Source organism: Prionailurus viverrinus, chromosome A2 (genome assembly GCF_022837055.1).
Source record: "Prionailurus viverrinus isolate Anna chromosome A2, UM_Priviv_1.0, whole genome shotgun sequence".
In the NCBI taxonomy this organism is placed as follows: Eukaryota; Metazoa; Chordata; class Mammalia; order Carnivora; family Felidae; genus Prionailurus; species Prionailurus viverrinus.
The window spans coordinates 154,244,490-154,268,497 of NC_062562.1; the positions used below are offsets into that span (position 1 = coordinate 154,244,490).

At 41.3% G+C, this 24,008-nt stretch overlaps 1 protein-coding gene across 1 annotated transcript in view; it reads right to left on the minus strand.

Moving 5' to 3' along the window:
• Positions 1-9,068: 9,068 nt before the first annotated feature.
• Positions 9,069-24,008, minus strand: part of KIAA1549 (KIAA1549 ortholog) — a 156,378-nt gene continuing 141,438 nt past the window's right edge. Inside the window, exons 21-22 of the mRNA XM_047837624.1 lie at positions 17,225-17,370; positions 9,069-14,788 (exon numbers count right to left, since the gene is read on the minus strand). Coding sequence (XP_047693580.1) covers positions 14,534-14,788; positions 17,225-17,370 — 401 coding nt within the window. The 3' untranslated portion in view covers positions 9,069-14,533. The remainder of the gene's footprint in view (positions 14,789-17,224; positions 17,371-24,008) is intronic.

Sequence of the window (24,008 nt, forward strand, 5' to 3'; positions counted from 1 at the left end):
CTCTCTCTCTCTTTCTCACACACACACACACACACACACACACTTTACCACACTTTACCACACTTCAAGAAGGATGTGTCCTTGCTCAGTGACCTCCAGTAAATGATGTTCATCACACCGTGAGAGAGCCCTTTAAAATCCATACATAATAAAAATGTTCAGAACTTATGACTTATTGCTGATAATTTGCCTGACAGAAAATAATTCAAAGAAAACAAGACTAGAAAATAGTCTGGAAAATAGTTGCTTCTAATAATTTGCTATGCTAGATAATGTAACATATTGGAAAAAGACTGCTAACAAAGAACAGGGTAAAGGTAAGATAACACTGTGGGATATTAGATAGATGTAAAATGATAACCATGAGAACTATGTGGAAACTTTCTTGTTGGTCAAATTATAAAATATTAAAAATATAAATAAAGGGACACCTGGGTGGTTCAGTCAGGTAAGCATTTGACTCTTGATTTCAGCTCAGGTCATGATCTTGTGGTTCATCGGATCAAGCCCCGTATCCAGCTCCTTGCTGGTAAGACAGAGCCTGCTTGGGGTTCTCTCTCTTTGACCTTCCCCCACTCACACTGTCTTTCTCTCTCCCTCAAAATAAACAAACATCTTTTAAAAGTCTCTATAAAAAAATAAATATAAATATAGTTTTGTTTTCTCAATGTTGGTTTCCGAGGACAATGGCATGTATTCTCAAGGTGGACACTGGGGATCTAAACTGACCCAGGAGTTCTGAAAAATAATTTAAAATACAAAGGAGTCCCTTTAAATCTACTCAGATCATTCACCTCAGTAATTTTACTTCTAGGAATTTATTCCAAGGAAGTAATCTGAAAATCAGACAACTTATACACAAAAGGTATTTAGCCCATCATTATTTATAATAGCAAAACATCAGAAACAACCAAACATCAACACTAGAGAAATGGACAAATAATGGTAGATCCATAGAAAAAAAACATTGTGCAGAAAAAAATATCTAGCCCCTTCCGCCATGAGGATACAATGAGGATTCTGTAACTCGGCAGACGGAGGGCACTCACTCTACCAAGCTGATACCCTGATCTCCAACATCCACCTCCAGAATTATGTACATCATATTTAGACAATAATGATGAACAAATCAGCAATTCCTTTATTGAAATGTTAAAGGAGGGGCACCTGGGTGGCTCAGTGGGTTGAGCATCTGACTTTGGCTCAGATCATGATCTCACAGTTTGTGGGTTTGAGCCCCATGTCAGGCTCTGCGGTGACAGCTCAGAGCCTGGAGCCTGCTCCGGATTCCGTGTCTCCCTTTCTCTCTGCCCATCCCCCACCCATGTTCGTTCGTTCTCTCTCTCTCTCTCTCTCTCTCAAAAATAAATAAACATTAAAAAAATATTTTTAAAGAAAAAGAAATTTTAAAGGAACCAGGAGTGACAACCACAACAATTTTAAAAGAACCAAGTGTAACTGAGTTGCCAAAGGGGGAAAAAAAATGTTTATAGTAAAGAAATGAACTCGGATACATGGAAGCTATAAGATAAACAAATAATAAACTATACAAGAATTTGGGGAAAATATGTCTATCTAGACAATCATGGACAAAAATGAATTTTTAATGACACAAGATAACATTTGTGATAATGCTAAAGAAGGAAAACAGGGGGCACCTGGGTGGCTCAGTCAGTTAAGCATCTGACTTCAGCTCAGGTCATGACCTCATGGTTCATGGGTTGGAGCCCTGCATCAGGCTCTGAGCTATCAGCACAGAGCCTGGAGCCCTGCTTTGGACTCTGTGTCTCCCTTTCTCTCTGGCCGTCCCCTGCTCATGCTCTCTCTCTCTCTCAAAAATAAATAAACATTAAAACTTTTTCTTAAAAAATAAAGAAGGAAAACAGGATAGAACATTACATATATACATTATGTCCCTGTACTAGGTAAAAGAAAAGGCATAGGAAAGAGCCTGGAAGAAATTTCATCTAAATGTTGAAGACTGTTTGAATAAATGCATACTAATCTTGAGCAACATGATGAGGAAATATGTGTATCTTAATGGCAAGTGTGTGTATGTGTTTGTGAATTAGATACACTATGTCTTCCAAGTTTTAGTCCAACATGTAAAGAACTCGGAACTCTGTTGTAAGGTCCTTAAACTACTTGTAAAGCAGTACAGTGTCATCTGCAAATGGACTTGTATTAGTCATAAATGTGTATTGCTAATTCTAGGGCAACTGCTTAAAATAGTAAAAATTGATATGCTAAGAGAAGAGAGAAATGGCATGATACAAAATGCTCAAAAAACCAGAGGAAGCAGAAAAAGAAGGGAAGACAAGAAAACAAAAACAAGGAACAAGGTCAGTAGATGAAAATAGTAAAAAATAGAGTAATAATCACTTTAAATGTGAATGGTCTAAATACACCAAATAAAAGACAGAGACTATGAGAATGGATTAAAAAAATAAGAGCCAGCTATATACTGTCTACAAGAAACCCACTGTAAATATAAAGACATAGATAAAATTAAAGAGATGGAGAAAAATATACCATACTAACACTAGTCAAAAGAAAGCTACAGTAGCTACACTAATTTTATACAGAGCAGACTTCAGAGCAAGAAAACTGATCAGAGATAAAGAGGAGTATTACAGAATGATAAAGGGGCAAATTTTCCAAGAAGACATTAACAATCCGTAATGTGTAAACTCTTAGCAATAGAGCAACAAAATGTGTGAGGCAAATACTGATAGAACCACAAGAAGAAACAGATGAATCCACTATTACAGTTGGAGTCTTCAACACCCCTCTATCGGTAACTGACAGACCCAGCAGGCAGAAAATCGGTAAGGACACAGTTGAACTGAACACCACCATCAATCAACTGGATTTAATTGACATATATAGACTACTCCATCCAACAACAGCAGATGATACATTCTTCTCAAGCCTACATGTAATATTCACCAAAAATAGACTACATTCTGGACCATAAAACACACCTTCACAAATTTAAAATAATAAATACTACTATGTCACTCATTCATTATGTTACCCCAAATAACAGACACTAATAACCTGAATATATCTTACCAGCCACGTAAAATGAACCGGAGTTCATCTTTAAACAAGCACAAGGTTAGACAACTTAATGTGAAATCAAATAATGTTTTTGCTACCTACTAAAAACAATCCCTGAGCTTACAAATTGAAGGAAATGGTAGCATATTCACTTGGAATTTTTTTTTTTTTTCAGAATCAAAAATTCACTGACCTGAATCTGTTTTCTGCTCTGTTTTCTCTCCTTTGCACAATGGAATAATATCCCTGCTCTTCCGGAGGCTAATCTCCCCACTATGCTCTGAATCCCAGCATCTCTCACTTTCTTCTCTGTCTTCTGCATTAACAGTAACTTCCCCCAATTCCGTGGATCATCCCCATAAGCACGCAACACATCTGGTACCTCTCATTTTAAGGTTTCCAGTTAGCAAATAAAAATACACATCTAAATTTGAATGTCAGATAAGCAACAATTATTTTTGTATGTGTGTCCATGCAATATTTAGGACATATCTAAACTAAAAAAAGTATCCCGTGTTTCTCTGAAATTCAACTTAATTGGTTTCCCTGTATATTATTTGGCAACTTGTATGTCATTTACCCTACATCCCTACCTTTCAGTAACCACCCCATTTCTCTGCATCCCTTCTCAGCAAAATATCTGAAAAGAACTGTCTAAATTCACTTGTCTCTCCATTCCCATCTCCTAGTCTTCCTTCATTTCCCCTCCAACCTAGCTTCTTTCTCCAGGACTCCACACAGACTGCTCCTGTCAAGGTCCTCATGATGCATTCATGTGCTGGTAGTATTTCCATACACACTAGTCCAGTGCAGTGAACGTATTTGCTGTTCCATGACATTCTTAACACTGAAGCTGAGATTGCTTTTATACACAAGTGATATGCCAAGTTCTAACTGCAGAAGGGTATTTATAAGCCATTAAACCTTATTCATAGTTATTTTTCCCAGACATACAAAACAATATTCTCCCCCCCCAGTGGTGTGGGGGATGGAGTATTTCCCCATTGTACTAACTCTGGGGAAAGCCTGAGCTGGTTTTGGGCAGTCCCTCCTCCATAGCACCATCTCTCCTCCAGGGTCCATATCCTCAACTTCTACCTTATCAGTTCATGAAAGTCTTAGAAAAGGACTGGGTGAGCTGGAAGGTCTCAGGGCCCAGACATGCCACCCTTCTGCTGGAGGCCACATGATGGATAAGCTCAGTGCCATGGCAAACAGGTCCTCACCAGAGGCCAATGGGAGGACTTCTAGAGAATGGTTTTTCTGTGTTGACCTATTAATTGTTCAGTTCTTTTGACTGGGCCAAGACTTACTACGAGGTATTAGTTCTGTCTTCCAAGATACTGTAAAGCAAATCAATCTCCCTTCTCAAGACAACTCTTCGGATATTTGAAGATAGCTTTGCTTCCTACAAAGCCTTCCCTGCTCATGCGAAACACCTAGGTTCTTCAACTCTTCCTCAAATGACATGGATTCTAATCTTGCCATTCTGGCTCCTCTTCTCCCAGTCTCTCCATCCAATTCATAAACATCCCTTTCCAAATTTGGCACCTATATTCTTCAAGTAACCAGCTGGGGAGGTGGAAATTCTTATATCCCCTCACTGGGTCAATATATTTCTGTTTGAAGTGTCTGAGGCTGGGTTGATCTTTCAAGTATCCCCAGCACTCCTAACATGCCCATTAACATCCTCAACTCTTTTCCTATTAAGTCCTGTTAGGCCATATTCCATATATATATGGGATACACACACACACACACACACACACATTTTAATCCTAGAAGTAGGGCTTTAAACTTAGTAGGAATAAATGATATTTTTATTTATTTTTTGGCCTGTGTTTCTGATTGCCACCCATCACAATATCATCCTTCTAAATTTTGAAGCTTATAAAATTTAGTAGGTCACTCTGAACCCATTGATGTGAAGACCATACAAACTCTAATTTCTGAGTTCCAGGGGCCAGTAACCTCAGAAGGTGAAGCTTTAGTTATCTGGAAAAGGGTTGAGGCACAGAGAAATGTGTCAGAAACCACAGGTCATGGACCCTGCAGATAGAGCTGAGGCACTATTCCTGCTTCATTCTCCGTGTGGTCAATGGGTATGTAAGTGGCAGGGGGTAGAGACAGATGAAGGGCCAACCAGAGCAGGAAATGCATTGCGCAGAGTTGATGTGTATGCCTAAATTCACCAGTTAAAGAGAAGCCCCACTGTCAAGGAAAAGACATCAAAGCACACACTTTTCACAAGGGTCCCCCAAAAGCCGTTTGTGGGCTGAAGTCTGTAAATTACTAGCATTAAGGCCAAGGGCCAGAAACAATATCGCTTTCTGGACCAGAATAATGCTTTCTGCTACCCATGAAGTCCTCCAAGAGAGCTACAAACACCAGGCACGAAGCCCCTACAAAATTCCACGTATTTTGTCAGGGGACCCGTCGAGCAGTGCCCCCCACTGGTGTGCAGAATTAGGCACTAGCTGGGCCTCTCGAGGTCATGGTGCCATTTTCCTCCAACAGTTAGAAAACTACTGCTTGAAGACCCTCAGACACATCTCCCTGTGCTGCTTTCCAGATTACCCCAGCACCAATTCTAATCCTTTCGCCCCCCCCCCCCCGCCCTCCCCCCACCCCATGCTTTGGAATCCAAATCAACAGCTTATTGTAATAGCAACTAGAAAGCAAATCAGTCCCAGTCACCAAATGAGATGAAATTGGCTGAGATATATTTTTTTTTAAGACCAAAATTTACTAAAATATTGACTGCAGTATTTCTGATGGTGGAGTTGTTTTTGTTTCCTTCTTTTTTTGCTAATCTGCATCTTGACCAGAAAAGGTAGAACAGAAAAGGTTAGGGCTAAAGGGCTACATACAGTAATAGGATGTTCTGATTTAAAATTTGGTTATGTCCTCTTTAAAAAAAAACAACTGTATTCCTGATCTGTGTATAAAATTGGTCTCACAAGAAATCCAGAAATAACAGTATTGGAGAAATGTAAAGCAATCTAAAAACATACGGGCTCTTGGACTTCAAACCCAGGCAGTGAGGACTCCTGTCTCTTACACTTTAGGACACTCTAAGGGGGAATAGCTTCTTCTAGATTCTGCTCAAAGTAGACCATTCTTTTTTTTTTTTTTTTTAATTTTTTTTTCAACGTTTATTTATTTTTGGGACAGAGAGAGACAGAGCATGAGTGGGGGAGGGGCAGAGAGAGAGGGAAACACGTAATCGGAAACAGGCTCCAGGCTCTGAGCCATCAGCCCAGAGCCTGACGTGGGGCTCGAACTCACGGAGTGCGAGATCGTGACCTGGTTGAAGTCGGACGCTCAACCAACTGCGCCACCCAGGCGCCCCAAAGTAGACCATTCTTGCTGCTCTTTAAAAGCAACCACAGGGGTACCTGGGTGGGTCAGTCGGTTGAGCGGCCAGCTTCGGCTCAGGTCATCATCTCATGGTCTGTGAGTTCGAGCCCCGCATCGGGCTCTGTGCTGACAGCTCAGAGCCTGGAGCCTGTTTCAGATTCTGTGTCTCCCTCTCTCTGACCCTCCCCCATTCATGCTCTGTCTCTCTCTGTCTGAAAAATATATAAACGTTAAAAAAAACTTTTTTTTTTAAAAAAAGCAACCACAGTGCACAACTACTGTTGGGAAAAAAAGACCAACATTCATTTGTACTGAAATCAGCAACCCCATTTCAGCTTTTAAGCCATTCTCTTTCTCTCTCTTTTAACTCTTTGTACTGTTTCCTTTAGAACGATCTCAGAATTCTGGGGTGCCTTGGCAGCTCAGTTGATTAAGCATCCAACTTCAGCTCAGGTCATGATCTCAGTTTGTGAGTTCAAGCCCCGCATCGGGTTCTGCGCTGACAGCTTAGAGCCTGGAGCCTGCTTTGGATTCGGTGTCTCCCTCTCTCCATGTCACTCCCTGGCTTGTGCTCTCTTCTCTCTCTCTCTCTCTCTCTCTCTCTCTCTCTCAAAAGTAAATAAATGTTAAAAAAAATTTTTTTAAAAGAACAATCTCAGAACTTTAAGATGCTGAAAGAAAACCACTGATTTAAGGCATATCATCATTTTGCAGAATCAAAACCTAAGTATTTACACTACTGAATTTTCAAGACACTGGTATAAACCATCCATGACACAGCCAGTCTAAAGCAAGTTCACAGTAAGTTTTCTAGACATGTTCTATTTTACACTTCTGAATGCTATCCTTTGGCAAGAGTACAGCAAAAAATCACTCAACTACACAAATGTGGGTTACCTGGACATGGGGCTGTAATTTTTCAAGTCCTCAACACAGGAAAAATCAAGCCTACACCAGCCTCATTTATTCCTCATGAGGGTGTAGCAAGGAACGTTCAGGAGATCTTTAGAGGAAAAAAGTTACTAAACAAATAGCAGGTGGTCCAACAACAGTAAAAACATTTCGTTAGTTTATCTCAGACACTGGTCCAAAGGCTCCATCTCTTGGGAATGCTACAGTTTCTCGTTTTCTTTTTACCTTAAGCTACGCTTGGCAGGGATAATATGGAAGAGGAGACAGAGGGAAAAGAAATGCCAATTACAGTTTAAATTCATATTCATGTCAACTCGGCGTTCGAGGTCTGGGCATGGGACCAGCCCGACCTTTCTCGTAAGCCTTAGCTACTTCTGGTAACTCCTTGTTCTTCTATAGTTTTGAAGCGATTTGCATGCGGACCATCGAAAATGCCTTAGGGGAATGAGGTGTGCAGTTAGTCTACCCTGTATTTTATTTTTTGTTTTTAATCTCAAGCTGTGTTTACTAAAACATAAGGATCTATTCATCAAAACTACCACAACGACTGCTTCTTCAGCTATGTCAAAAACACCAGAGTATCTGGCCATTGTGCGTGCATGTGTATGCTTTAAATTTCCTTTATTTTTCCTTCAAGGATTTTTGGTTTTGTTGAATGTGCTTCAACTTTCATAATATCCTATTCTGTTGCTTACCGGGCTTTTGTTTTCTCTTTAACATTAAACCTCTTAATCATTTAAAACATACTTGAAGGTCTCTTTCATAGTGGTCTGTTTTTTTCTGATTTTTTAGGTCCAAACTCTCCTTGTGGTTGCTCCTGTGACTTTTCCTTCATGAAGGTTTATTTTCACCCACGATTTGCAGCTGCTAACCACGGTTCCGACTTCAGCAAGAGCTGGCCGCCCAGAGGAGCACGGCAGGTGCTGGGCTGTGGGTGCCCATGGAAGGCTCACGTGAGCCTCTGCACGGGTCTAGGGGCTTGATCTGCATCAAACTTGTTGTAAAATTTTTAGATGATTTTAGATTTCGAGAGAAGCTGTAAAAATAGTGTTTCTGCATGTCCTTTACTGACATTAAGAGAAGTCTTAGTAATCCTAGTAAAGTTAGCAAAACCAACAAAATTAACCTTTGCACAATACCACTGACTAGCCTAGGGACTTTATTTGGGTTCCACTGGGTTTTGTTTTTTTTTTTTTTTCCCTCTAATGTCATTTGTTTTGTTCTCGCTGCTCCAGGATCCCATCCAGGTTTCCACTTTTCATCTCGTTGTTATGTTCTACGGCATTTTGTTCCCTTGGCTTTCCTCCGTTTCCAGGTGTTGTCTTGGGTTTCATAAACAACTCCAGGTTGACCCTATTACCTTTCAAGATTGTGCAGACTTTGATCTTCTCATTTACCTTTCTAGATAAAGGTAGAGTCCTAATCTTTTGTAGAGTCCTAATCTTTTAATTCCTAAATGAATCTGCAAGCATCAATTTGATTAGTGCAAAACACAGTGAGCAGAAGGGGGTGGCACCAACCCAGGGGAGTGAAAACAATTCTGCGAATTCCACAGGCTGACGAGACTCCTTTCCACTTAATTCCTCAGAAAATCAAAGTCGTAGGTGTTCTCGCCAGGGCCACAACAATTAGAAAAAAAGATCGTCTCCTTCAACCATCACATTTCACAAATGAGAAAAATGATCACGTTACAAAGGAAAGAAACAGAAAAATATCATTTGACACCAATTCATAGCATTTATTGACATTTCCATTTAAAATGCTAGGAAAGCAGTATAAATTGTAAACATGGAAACCAAACACTTGCATAAATTATTTCAAAAACTCTACAGCACATTAGAAAACAGTGCAGCTAATTGAAGGGTAGAAACATAACTGACAAATAGAAGGGAAGGTTCGATTACTAAATCATATACCCACACTGAAATTTAAGTGCCCGTTTGAGACCAGCAAACCATGATTGTCAAGTTCAAGTTGCAGTATTGATGCCACAAGTGGCCTCAATTGACTCTGCGTATTTTCGTACATTATCACTCACAATCCAGGACGGAGAGTGCAGGAAGAGTCAGAGGAACGTGGACCTTGACAAAGTAGGAGGAGACAAGCAGGTATCCCAGAACGGCTCTGCTGAGCCTCCTTTCCTGCAAGGGTAATGAGCCCCATCTCCATGCTCCTTCGAAGATGCTCTGGAGGAGGGCTAAGCAGAGTGGATACCCCTTCCTGAAATGAGCCCTCTGGTGCTTAGAGCAAGTGCGTTAATCGGTGAAAGCCTCCTTCTTTCCCCCCATGAACAAGAGGAACAGCACAGGGTGTCTGGCTTGAACTTGGCCCTGTGCTCTTCCTAACTTGCACACTTAGGTTGTCAAGTCATGAATACTTGAATCAGGGGCATGAGACCCTTCACGACGCTCCAAGTTGTCCAGAAAGTTCTCGTGGAATCAGGGACCAAGCGACTCAAAATCTCTGTCCCTTCTACTATTCACTCTTTCTTTAAATGTGAAGTGGCCCCAGGGCAGAGCAACCCAGAGGAAGAAAGGCAAAGCTAGGAGCCTGCATAACTACCCTGTGGGAAACTAATTTGGACTAGACCACCTCAGCTTAAGACATTCATTCCTTCTCTTACTTGCTTGCGGGTTCCTAACTTTGTTTCATGTTTCCAAAGGCATTTAAAATGCTTTTCCTAAATTTCAATGCTGCTGCGTGTTCTTAAGATAAATTCTCAAATGTACTGTTAACACACACAAGCATGGAATTAGGATCGTACCGTGAGGTTTCAGTTTTCAAGTCTTTTTATTACTAGAGAGAGGAGTCCTAAACACTGAAAGTTGCCTCCAAAAATATCAAAAGAAACCTGAAATATACACACCCCTTATTCACTAGGTAGTAAGTGTGAGCCTGTTACATTTTATGAGTATGTTACAGCAGTTGCTCTTAGAAACCCCTCTCACCTGTTACAAGAATATCCATTAATGCGTTGGATTAAATGTCAGAATGAAGTTCAAGTTACCATCCCATAAAAATGCATTTTGTGATCAAATGGTCAGTGTGCAGGTACAGAAGCAGACCCCCTCACCCTCCCGCCGGGACAAATGTGGATAAGCAGGCTCTGGAGACTGGCTTTGGAGGTAGAAATGGAATGGCTGCAACTCACCTCGAGCAGAGGTCAGTGTGGTACTTAAGACTGGAAGCCCCCTTCTCCCCTGCCCAGAACCTCAACCAGCTTTCCTTTCAACCAGCAAATTCATTCACGTCTGAGAATCCAGTAGGAAAGGGGACGGGAAGTTCATGTAATGATTAACGTGTGAATTACTGCAAAAGCAAATCAGTGTCCGAGTGACCGGTTTGGCCACTGGAGCACTAAGAAGTGCGAATACAGTAAACACTGACCCTGTACACAGTTAAATGGGAGGCTCAAGAAGCACAGCATTACCTGTTTCGGCCCAAAGCCTTCAGGTGCCCCTCTCACCTGTGCTTTGCATCACAGGCCTCACGCCCTGAAAAGTCCAGTTGGCAAAACCCGCTTAGTCTGCTGCTCAAAAGTCATATGCCACCAAAATCAAACCATATTCTGAAATTAAATAAAATCTGGAGAAAATTGTGTAGGTAGCTACAAAGAAGTGGAATGTATTTATTTATAACCTACTCTGCTCCACAAAGGATTTAATGTGGTTTTACGGCTGACCACTGAGATCGGCTCTACGCCATAAACCTTGGTGGAATTCTTGCAATATTTTCATACTTTATAATTGGTTCCTCTAGCAGTTCTTGGTACCTTTCTCTTCCCTCCTCCTCCAGACTGGATCTCTTGCTGAGCAGACCTTCTTCGCGGACCTGGCCATTTTCTTGCTGTACTACTGCAAACCCGTTCTCACAGTCCCATTTCCTCCTCTTGTTTTATTAAAACTCCTTACAGAGTACGGTTAGGGATCCTGTCCTCATACTGCAGCAGATCAAGTTCATGTTCAATGACAGCTTCGCCCACTTTCTACGTCCTTCCTCAGGCCTACTCCCAGCTCTTTCCTTGCCATCTCACCAGCTCCCCCGTCTTCATTACAGTAACTTCTCAAGTGGGCTTCTCCCCAGAACCCCGTGGTTTCCAAAGTGCAACTTCCCTTCTCCTGAGTACCCAATGCACTGGTGTATTTTCAATGAATCTTTCTGACGTTCACACCACATTATGTATCTGTATCTTCTTCTGTCTTTTATACCCACCTGTGCTATCTGCCTTAGACTGTAAGATTTCAGAACACAGGGTTCATGGTGACTTTTTTGGTGCTACAAACAGCAAAAAATCATGAGCAGAAAGATGTTTGATAAACACTGTTTTGAAATTAATGGCAACGGAAGCAAATTTAAAGCAAATCGGGAGAGAAGAGACACACGGAGACCTTAGTTTTGCTCTGGTTACCTCCACGTGAATTCATTCACTGGTAGATGACAGCGTATCAGACTGTCCAATCCCAGTGCAATCATACAGATAACATCTTACATTTCACCAAGCTTTGTGCTCCCTCCTCAAAGGCTGTTTGCACATATGAGCACATGTGAATCTCAAAACAAGAAATTCTGGGAGGTGGGCAGGGGAGGTCTGTTCTCGTTCAGCTGATGAGGAGAATGAGGCTCAGGAATGGACCTGACACAGCAAGTTGGTGACAGAGTAGTCTCTGAAAACGATCATTTCTCCAACTCTCTCTAAAACTGTAACTCAACTTCATAGCTTGCGTTATTACCACTAGAACTTTCAAACTAAGGAAAAAGAGACACAAAATTTAACTTTTCATTTTAGAACTCCAAGGCCACCCACGATCGACATGAGGACCTTTCTTTTAAGTAGATCACGTTAACTGAGCGTCCAGAGATCCATTTGGGTGTGGTGCTCCCCACAACAGTTAGTCTGTCCTGAGTTCTGTGACAGGTAGACTGCTGCAGGTATCTAGAGAACACAAGTGCAGACCAAGTGTGGTTTACGACCAACTCACGAACGCTGTGATCCCACGGGCCTGCTCACACCACACCACACACCACCGGTTATCACATGTTATCTTTGGTCTTGACATTTGCTTAAAAGTGTATCAATTCTAAGCACAACAATACAGGTAGAATCCTTTCATGCTCATCTGAAAGGCATCAAGATCCCCTACTGCAGCTCCCTGGAGAACAGACATCTGGTTCTGTGATGGACACAGGAGGTAATGATTCTTAGTACACTGGGTACAAACACAACACTGAGCAGAGCAGAACAGAAGGGAGCCTGTGTTTATTCCATTTGCTGTCACACAGTCTGAACTCACTGTAAGATGTCCCAAATAAAATTCTGCTTGGGTATTGGGAAACCTGGTATTTCTGAATGACATGCAAAGTACTCCATTTTGGGGAGAGTCTGATATGTGACCAAGACTGAGAGGTAAGAAATCAAGCCCAGAGGGGGTCTTCTCTCCCACACTCCTTGGAGCCTTTGAGGGCTGCCTGAAAAGGGGTCTCCGTTCCTTTAACATCCTCGAGAGACTTCCTCTCCTGCGCCCCTTCTCTTCCAGAGGGGCAGGGATGAAATGGCTACATTTAACTTCCCAGAAGTGAGATGCCCTGTATCGTAAGACCATCTGACAGACTTCAATGAGGAAGCGCTGAAACGATTCTGGCCCCCAGTGATTACATTTTGGAAACCTATTTCAGCTGTTGCAGGGTTCTTAAAATTTGATGCAGATTTTGATTCCTCAGAGTCCTGAATTCTGCCTGTTGATTTGTGGTTAGTTAAAAGTAATAGTTGATCTAATAAAAAAGGATTCAGAGTGGAAATCAGTTATGTTTTTCTTCTGAACTTCACTCAAGTACCAGAAAGCAGAACGGCCCTTATTATTATGATCCTTCCTCTAATCTGGGAAGTAGGGAAATGTTTACTTCAAGAGTGAATCTCAAGAGAGGCGATACCCTCTGTCAGGCCCCAAGGATGTAAGATGGTTTTAACAGTCACTCGGCGGTCGTGCACAATACAATCAGAAACTGGGAGCAACTCCCTCCTTTCCCTTGTGGTCCTCAAAGCTCCTCTTTACATTTCTTGATTTATTACAGAGAGGCTGGACTGAACTCCATTTCATTTCCAGGTCTTGAACACAGAGAACGTGACTACTAGAAATGCACTCGTGCATAACAATCTGTTGGCCCTAGGAGTTTTCATAGACAATTTTTGCTCGTGGGAGAGTTCTCATTCAAATGTGACTTGCGAGCAACTCATCAGCTAAGTGCAAGGATTAGTTATGACCTCCTGAAAGCCGCCTCCTCTAGCACTGGCCTTACTGACGGCATGCGCTGAGATGGGATGCTATTGGCAGTCACATGCGCCCAATTAATTAAACAGCAAATACACTTAGAATGTAAATCTAAACTTCGATATGTATTTTGAATAACCAAATAAATAGTAACGTTTCCCCTCCCCGCGCTGGGAGGTTTTTTTGTTTGTCTTCTCCTCCCTAGGACAAAATGAAATCCTCAACATACTCTTCCACTGAAAAAGCCAAAGTTTGCATTTCACAGACATAAAGGTGAAGGGGGCCCTCGGAGCTGTAGCACCAGAAGTAGAAGGAAAAATGCAGATGATGGCTTCTTTTGGAATCATCAGGCTCTACAATCTATCATTTGGTTTCTCACTAGTAGCTTTGTAAATTCCCAAACAGTCTTAGTATTTTTGTTGTTAATATGACTATTAAAATAAGTTCCTATGGAGAAAAAGAGGAAAATCAAGCTGTTAATAAAATGTCTTCAAATCTCTTTTCTGAAAAAACAAAGCAGCAAGTTCATCATACAAACCAGTCTGAATCATATCTTCCCACAGAAACGCTGGATTCCAATAATCCCTAAACCATCTACACAATTTTCATCCTTTACCTTTAAAAAGGAGACTAATTTAGTGATTTTTGTTAGCTTAGTCTTATGGTTTGTCTTCATGAAGTGCTGCTGGCTTTTGGCCAAAAGTACGTAAATTTCGACTGAAACCCAAGTGGTCAAAAAATTGCCAACCGATTAAAAGCATCATGAGCTGTCATGTGACTTATGGCATCTTCTAAAATTGCAACTTGCTCCCTTACATGGGCGCCTAGCCCAGGAGATGCACATCCTCTTACAAACACCCACTCAGTTGATTTCCATTTAGTCTTGCTTCCACGGGAAGCAGATACTTGGCAAATCTGCAAGGCAAGGCCGATCAGCTGTGGAAGTTCTGCACGGCGGTCTGTTTCTGGGAAAGCCGGAGGAGCTCCTCGCGGATCGCTTTGATGAGAGAAGCCGAGGAGTGGCCGGGCTGGAGGTCTTCTGTGGAGCTGGTGGTGTAAGCCAGCCCCGCGCCCTGCAGCCCCCTGTGTGGCAGGTTCCCAGGAGGAGCGGAGGGCTCCCTGCCTGAAGTCCTTGGCACCTGGAACAGCGGTGAGGAAGAATACTCCTGATGGCCAAGCATGTGCGTCTGAAAGAACATGGCAAACATTACTGTATTTCCCATGTAAGAACATGAGGGAAAGTCAAATTCGCTGGTGGTAGGTGTACTCCCAGGACGACTTCTGACCACTGCCCACCCACCCTGGCTCTCCAATCAGGCCTCAAGGTGGGATGGACAGACTGTGGAAGAAGTGCTAGAGGGGGAGCAGTACAATAAAGAAACGCTTGGACTTCACAGATGCCTAATAAATACTTGCTTAAAAGCAGACAGAAGGAATGACGAGGTTGGCCAAGTCTCTGGGCCTCTATGTGTGGAGGTCAGTGGTCCACTGGGAGAACAGGAAGGGACCTAGAGAGCTGGGGTCCCTTCCCTGGGGAGGTGAAAGGTCAAATGAGGGCATCTGAGAGCTGGAAGAGGTGAGCAAGTCCCTGCAGAGCAAATGACAAGAACTGCCTCTGCTCTGGGCCTGGAACTTTGGGAGGGTGTGCCTGTGACACATGCTGAGACCACAGAACACGCACAAGGTCACAAAATTGTTTTCCATTTTATTCATGTGTGTCTATTGACTTGTTCTGCAGACCTTTTTCTTTAAAAAGTTATCTGCACTGGGGTACCTGGGTGGCTCAGTCGGTTTAAGCGTCTGACTTTAGCACAGGTCATGATCTCGTGGTCTATGAGTTCGAGCCCCCCGTCGGGCTTTGTGCTGACAGCTCAGAGCCTGGAGCCTGCTTTGGATTCTGTGTTTCCCTCTCTCTCTGCCCCTCCCCTGCTCATGCTCTGTCTCTCTCAGTCTCTCAAAAATAAACAAACATTAAAAAAAAAAAAAGTTATCTGCACTGGGGTACCTGGGTGGTTCAGTCGGTTGAGCGTCCAACTATTGATTTTGGCTCAGATAATGATCTCAGGATTCGTGGGATCAAGCCCCATGTCAGGCTTTGCACTAAGAGCACAGAGCCTGCTTGGGATTCTCAGTTTCCCTCTCTCTCTGCCCCTCCCTACACGCTCTCTCTCTCTCTCTAAAAAATAAACATTTTAAAATAGTTATCTGTACTGTAACACACGAGAGTTTTGCCTATATTTACATAATATAAATTAATTTAGCATTCATTTGACCAGAATTCTACTTTTCAGTGATTTTTTTTTCATATTTTTTCAGTGAAAAAATCTCTCTTTGGATGTACATATAAGTACTAAATCTGTGGTTTCACTTATGCTAAAAATTAGCCTAATGGTAAACATGGCGTTCAAGCTCTAGAATATTTCTACATTTCACGTTTCCAAATAGTGATAAAAGAGGCAGTATAAAGTGAACGCTAGATCTGATAGGAAAACACAAAGCATAGTAAAAAAATAAGCTGGGCACAACGAAAGCAGAAAAAGAAAAGTGTGAGCAAATGTCAAGTAGACACCTGAGATTCTAAGTATAAGAGCATGTCTGATAGGGGAAAATTACATTCTGGAGTTAATTTTCTTTCCCTGAATAGTAGAACCATCTGGCCATGAAAAGAATTTAGTGTATCTGCTGGAAAGACACATAAATGCATGTAAAAGTCTTGAGAAAAATGAAGGAAATCATTTGTGGAAATTACCTGTGCCCGTATTGACTCCATTCCTACAAAAGAACAGTCAAAGCAAGGAGAAGCCTCTAAAAGAAACCCTATGCCTTGGAATGCTCCAACCTGTGAGATGACGGCAGAAGCATCTCGTGGGGGTCACAATGGATATGACGTTGATTAGCCCACAACAAAGCACAAATGGTGAGCAAGTAGGCATGTGAGATCATACACGTGTATACAACAGTAACACCAAAGATCAAGTCCAGATTTTAGTCAGCTAGAGGTTCACATTCACTACTTGAAAGTTAAAATCAGTGAGACAGAAAGCAGAATTGTGGTTGCCTGTAGCTGGGGGAGAGGCAAAGGGCACTTAGTGTCTGATGAGCACACACTTCCCATTTTACAAGATGAAAAATGCCAAGGAGATGGATGGGGGTGATGGTTGTGCAACATCATGAATATATTTGAAACCACTGAACTGGGAACTGGGAAGGGTTAAGATGGTAAATTTTGTATTATGTATGTTTTACCACAATATAAAAAAATTGGAAAAATTTTCAAAGTAGCTGTTACTTATAGGTCTCTGTCCAGATTTTAATGTAACGAACATCACTTTTATTACTTTTTCTGCAAGGTTATTTTCAAAAATTCACTACTTTAAGTCTAAAATCTGCCTCAAGAAAGATGATACACTTTTGAAAAGTTCAATGCCAGTACTCTCCCCCTCTCGGTGGGTGGGAATTTATGATCTAAAAACTGCAGGCAAAAATACACTTATGGAGAAAAAAGTGAGGGAGTTAGTTACAACTTTTATGTATGTAGGTTTTAAAGAGCGATCCTCAAAGCAGAGGCAGAAGCAGCTAAATTAAGTGATTATTCCGTGATGACCCACACACAAGATACTCACAGCCTCTCTTCGGCCCGCTTCATCCTCCCCGTAGGAAGGCCAGCCTGGTCCCCCATACTGGCCGCCTCTGCTCGGTGGGATTTCCACTGGCTGGGCTCCAATTCTGCTTGCAATCCCCACCTGTGTCAGGTGCTGAATCTGGGAGCCTGAAGGAACAGAGCGGGCACTTGGGTCAACACTTGTTGAGAAGCGAAGTCGCCTGGCAAGACGCTTGGGTTTTGACTACAGATCTTCCTTACGGACAAGGGATACAAGCGTTGTTCAAACACGGCCCCAATTCCATCTCCAGAGGATGATACTTCCTAGGAAAAATGGACTGTGGATTTCTTGGTTCCTCTTACTTCCGTTTAATACGGTGCCTAACAGTGATGTTCTTATGTTTCTATATAGACATCAGAGGACGGGGAATAAAGGCTATAGCAGAGGGCCTTTCCACTCATTTCCAAGAGGTTATAAAGAAGGATGATCTTATTGATTCCAAAGAAAGAAGGGAAAGGTTTTGGAGAAAGCCGAAACCTGGCTCCTGTGTGCTCGTGTTTCTGAGACTCACGAGGAGAGAAAATACAGTATGTATTTGTTCTTAAAAGGCAGGGTGTGTATTTCTTTGATTTCAGAATGTTTATGTACATTTATGTTCACTATACTTACACTGTTTCCACAACTTAGGCATGTCATAATTAAAATTTTAAAGCCACCCACCCAGCCTCTTCAGGGAGCTGTGCTGATGGCAAAGCCAGGAGTCTCTCTACAGCTCATTCTCTACACGTAGACACGCTGTGGCCTCGGGGAGCTATGAAGGCCAGGCTGTAAATGACATATTTTCCTACTCCATCAACTTATGGCATATGGATATATCCCTACTCCATAGATTAAGGGAGACAAAAAAGTGACCTTTAAGCTCTGGGAAATCAAATACTTGTTCCCAAGTGCTCCCAGGATCATCAAATCTGTCTATGCTGTGCAGACTGGCCCTACGAGGTTCAGAGATTTCAGAGGTAGGGAAGGCGGCCCTCTCCTTCTTCCAGCCTTCTCCTACTCTAGCTGTCAAAGTAACAGCCTCCATGAACCAAATACATGTTTTTAAACAAAGGAATGGCACAGTTTCATTTGGATCTGTAATAACTAAATGCTAAAGGTCAGAAAAAAAAACCTGCTAGGCTCCTGTCAGAGCAATGTACGCAGAAGAGCTCTTGCCAATTACTGAAGTTTCATAAAATTGATTAAAATTATCAGGACCAGGGCACCTGGTAGGCTCAGTCAGTTAAGTATCCCACTTCAGCTCAGGTCACGATCTTGCAGTTTGTGAGTTCGAGCCCCACGCTGCACTGCCAGTGCAGAGCCTCCTTGGGATTCTGTCTCTCTGCCTCTCTCTCTGCCCCTTCCCCGCTTGCACTGCCTCTCTCAAAATAAATAAACAAACTCAAAAAAATAAAATTATTAGGACCATCAGTACGGTTTGCTCAACAGATACTGGTTGAGCAAATCCTGCAAAGAACAAAAATGTAGCACGCTGTTCCCCAGCATTTACCAAGGTGCACACAAGTGCACAGACAGAAAAGCATACCTTTGTGTTAAAAGTGCAATGGTAGTCGAAATCATAATTCAGACACAATTCTGTATCTTGCTTTGTTTACTTAACAATACGGCACGGGCTTTCCCCATGATTCAAGTGGGGCATCACGCCCACGAAGCCTGGGTTTGCATTCCAGCCCCGGCACTGACAGCCCTGTGACCTTGGGCAGCCGGCTACCACTCCCACTGAGCCCTGATGCCTCATTTCTCACATGGGGAAAAAACACCCACTTCATGATGTTATTTTCAGAATTGAAAGACATAAAATAGGTCAAGTACCATAAACATAAGAGGCAATTGGGAAATCTTAAATCCTCTTTTTCTGATTCCTTTTGAGCTCTTCATTTTAAATAGCTACACACTTGGGGACTTCCAGAGAAGGTGGCGAAATAGAAGCATCTGAGGCTCACCTCGTCCCACACTGACACCGAGATAACACCCACATCAGTGTAAATAACCCAGAAAACGACCTGAGGTCTGGCAGAACAGACTCTCCACAACTAAACATAGTGAAGAGGCCATATCCAAAAAGGTAGGGAGGGCAGAGGCATGGTCAGGAACCAAACGGACCCTCCAGATTGTCCTCAGGAGGGAGGGTCACTTCAAGTACAGAAAAGGGTGAGGAGCAGACCCCACCCCAGGCACCCCAGGCACAGGGGACTTGAACTGGGAAGACAAACCCCCTTATCATTTGGCTTTGAAAAACCAGAGGAGCTTAACTTCATGAATTCTTACAATCAGTGGGGTTGAACACCCGAAACTTTAAAAACAAGCAGACTCAACTCTGGTAGTCAGAGGGCAAGAGGAAACTGAGTCCCCACCCTTAAAGAGACAAGACAACAAACAGCTCCACTTAGATACAGCATAAAAGCAGCAGTTTGAAAAATGCCTGGGATATAGAGGTGTCACTTCCCTGCCCTGCCCCTCAGCCTATATAGGTGACACCTGCGGGAACCAGTGCAGCACAAATACTCTCCACCGAGCTCGCGAACCGTGCACTGCACCCCTGCACTCTTCTGTGGACCTACCCCCTCCCACCCACCCTTAGCACCTCTCCAAAGTGGCTCCAGGTTCCTCCCAGGGCAGAACTGAGAAACCTTGCTAATACCAGGCACCCTATTCCCGCATTCTCCTGTAGACACACACCCCCCCCAAATGCCCTTGGCAGGAGTCCATCCAAAGAGGCGCCCTAAGTGTGGCAGTGTGCCAGGAACCCTGAAAGGTTCCACTCTTTTTTTTTTTAATTTCTTTTAAATCCTAACCATTTTCAACATGCTGTGCCACATATGTCTAGTTTTTCTTTCTTAGTGGTTCATGTTTTGGTAAAGCTTTCTTTGCCTCTGCAGATGTATTGATCTCTCTTAATATGTTACACCATCTTTGCTGTAAAAATACAAGTCAGAAGGCATAGTCCTTAATATTTCTAATTTTATTTTAATAAAGGGAATTGGTTTCCTGGCATGTAGCTAGCCAGGTCTTCTTAAAAAAAAAAAAACAAAAAACAAAAAACAAACAAAAAAACTCAACAGGATAAAAAATGAGAATAGATTAAGGGAACTCAGCAATACAATCAAGTACAACAAGATATGCACTAGAAGGATCCCAGAAGGAGAGAGAGAAAATGGGCCAGAAATTTATTTGAAGAAATAATAGCTGAAAACCTCCCAAATCTGAGGAAGGAAATAAAAATCCAGATCCTGGAGGCACGGAGAGCCCTCCACAAAATCAACCCGAGGAGGTCCCCAACAAAACACATAGTAATTAAAATGGCACAAAGTAGTGATAAAAAGAGAGTTTTAAAAACAGCAAGAGAAAAGAAAACAGTTACATACAAGGGAAACCCCATAAGGCTATCAGTGGACTTTTCAACAGAAACTTTGCAGGCCAGAAGAGAGTGGCATGATATATTCAAAATGCTGAAAGGAAAAAAAACAAAAACAAAAACAAAACCTGCAACCGAGAAACACTCTATCTAGCAAGGTTATCATTCAGAATAGAAGGAGAGACAAAGAGTTTCCCAAACAAAAGTTAAAGAAACTCACCACCGCTAAACTAGCCCTACAAGAAATGTTAAAGGGGATCTTTGAGTGGAAACAAGAGAACATAAGCACGAATAAGAAAAATAGGAAGCACAAAAGCTCTACAATTAAGCACAACCATAAAAATCAGTCAAGGGATTTACAAAATAAAAGGATGGAAAATATGACACCATATACCTAAAACACGGGATGGAGAGGAGTAAAAATTTAGTGCTTTCAACTAAATGGGTTCAACTTCAAGTGACGATCAACTTAATATAGACTTCAATATGCATAAGATATTCTATATAAACCTAATGGTAGCCACAAGGAAAAACCAGTAATAAATATGAAAAAAATAAAGAGAAAGGAATTCAAGCATATCACTAAATTAAACCAGCAAACCATGAGGTAAGAGAGTAAGAAGACGAAAACAGAAAAGAACTACAAAAATACTGTAAAACAAGTGACAAAATGACAGTAAGTACAAAGCTATCAATAATTATTTTGAACGTAAATGGACTAAATACACCAATCAAAAGATGCAGGGTGATAGAATGGATAAAAAAGCAAGACCCATCTATAAGGTGCCTACAAGAGACTCATTTCAGACCTAAAGACACATGCAGACTGAAAGTGAAGACATGAAAAAATATTTATCATGCAAATGGAAGTGAAAAGAAAGCTGGGGTAGCAATACTTATATCAGACAAAATAGACTTTAAAACAAAGACTGTAACAAGAGACAACGAAGGACACTACATAGTCATAAAGGGAACAATCCAACAAGAAGATAGAACAATTACAAATATTTATGCACCCAACATAGAAGCACCCAAATACAGGAAGCAGCTATTAACAAACATATAGGAAGTATCAATAGTAATACAATAACAGTAGGGAATTTAAACATACCACTTACATTGTTGGATAGATCATCCAAAGAGAAAATCAACAAGGACACAGTGGCTTTGAATAACACATTAGACCACTTGGATTTAACATATATCAGAACATTCTATCCCAAAACAGAATACACATGTTTTTCAAGTGCACAAGGAACATTTTCCAGACTAGATCACAGGTTAGGCCACAAAACAAGTCTCAACAAACTCAGAAAGAATGAAGCCATACCATGCATCTTTTCTGACCACAATACCATGAAACAAGAAATCAACCACAAGAAAAAAATATGGAAAGACCACAAATACACAAAGGTTAAATTCTTTTGAAGTGCACAAAGAACATTCTCCAGAATAGATCACAGGTTAGGCCACAAAACCAACAAGTCTCAACAAATTCAAAAAGACTTAAGTCATACCATCCATCTTTTCTGACCACAATACCATGAAACAAGAAATCAACCACAAGAAAAAATATGGAAAGACCACAAATACATCGAGGTTAAATTACATGTTGCTAAACAATGAATGGGTCAACCAAGAAATCAAAGAGGAAATCAAAAAACACAGGGAGACAAATGAAAAAAAGAAAAAAAACAACAATGGCCTAATATCTTTGGGATGCAGCAAAAGCTGATCTAAGAGAGGAGCCTATTGCAATATAGGCCTACCTCAAGAAGCAAGAAAAATCTCAAATAAATGCCCTTAAGCTTACACTTAAAGGAGCCAGAAAAAGAACAGACAGAACCCAAAACCAATGAAAGGAAGAAAATAATAAATATTAGAGCAAAAATAAATGAAATAGAAACTAAGAAGATAATAGAACAGATCAATGAAAAACAGGAGCTGGTTCTTTCAAAACGCAAACAAAATTGATAAACCTTTAAACCAGATTCATCAAAAAGAAAAAAAAGACTCAAATAAACAAAATCAGACACAAAAGAGGAGAAATAACACCAACACCACAGAAATACAAAGGATTCTAAGAGATTACGAAAAATTATATGCCAACAAATTGGATAACCTAGGAGAAATGGATAAATTCTTAGAAACAAATAACCTCCCAAAACTGAATCAGGAAGAAATAGAAAATTTGAGCACACTGATTACCAGTAATAAAATCAAGTCAGTAATCAAAAATCTCCCAACAAACAAAAGTCTATGAAAAAATGGCTTCACAGATTAATTCTACCAAACATTTAAAGAATACTTATTCTTCTCAAAGTATTCCAAAAAACAGGAAGGAAAGCTTCCAAACTCATTCTGTGAGGTTAGCATTACCCTGATAAAGACAACACAAAAAGAGAAAACTATAGGCCAATATCTCAGATGAACATAAATACAAAATCCTCAACAAAATATCAGCAAACCAAATCCAACAACACATTAAAAAACTCATTTGCCACAATCAAGTGGGATTTATTCCTGGGATGCAAGGGTAATTCAATATTCCCAAATCAATCAACGTGATATATCACATCAACAAGAGAAAGGATAAGAACAATATGATCATTTCAACAGATGCAGAAAAAGCATGTGACAAAGTAAAACATCCATTCATGCTAAGAACCCTCAACAAACCAGGTCTAGAAGGAAAATACCTCAACATAATAAAGGCCATATATGAAAACCCACACTAACATCACACTCAATGGTGGAAAACTGAGAGATTTTCCCCTAAGATCAGGAAGAACAAGACAAGAACGTTGACTTTCACCACTTTTTTTTTTTTTTAGTTTATTTATTTATTTTGAAAGACAGGGAGAGGGAATGGAGGCGGGGCACAGAAAGAGAGAGGGAAAGAGAGAAAGAATGCCAAGCAGACTCCCTGCTGTCACTGCAGAGCCCAACAGGGGGCTTGAACCCACAAACCGGGGAGATCATGACCTGAGCTGAAATCAAGAGTCAACCAACTGAGCCACCCAGGCTCCCCTCTCATCACTTTTATTCGACATTGTACTGGAAGTCCTAGCTACAGCAATCAGACAACAAAAAGAAATAAAAGGCATCCAAATCAGTTAGAAAGAAGTAAAACTTTGACTATCTGCAGATACCTACTAAACACAGAAAACTCTAAAGGCTCCACCAAAAAACTACTGTAACTGATAAATGAATTCAGTAAGGTCACAGGATACAAAATCAATACACAAAAATCTAGTGCACTTCCATACACTAATAATGAAGTAACAGAAAGAGAAGTTTGAAAAAAATCCCATTTACTACTGCACCGGAATGAGTAAGACACCTAGGAATAAACTTAACTACAGTGGTGAATGATTTACATTCTGAAAA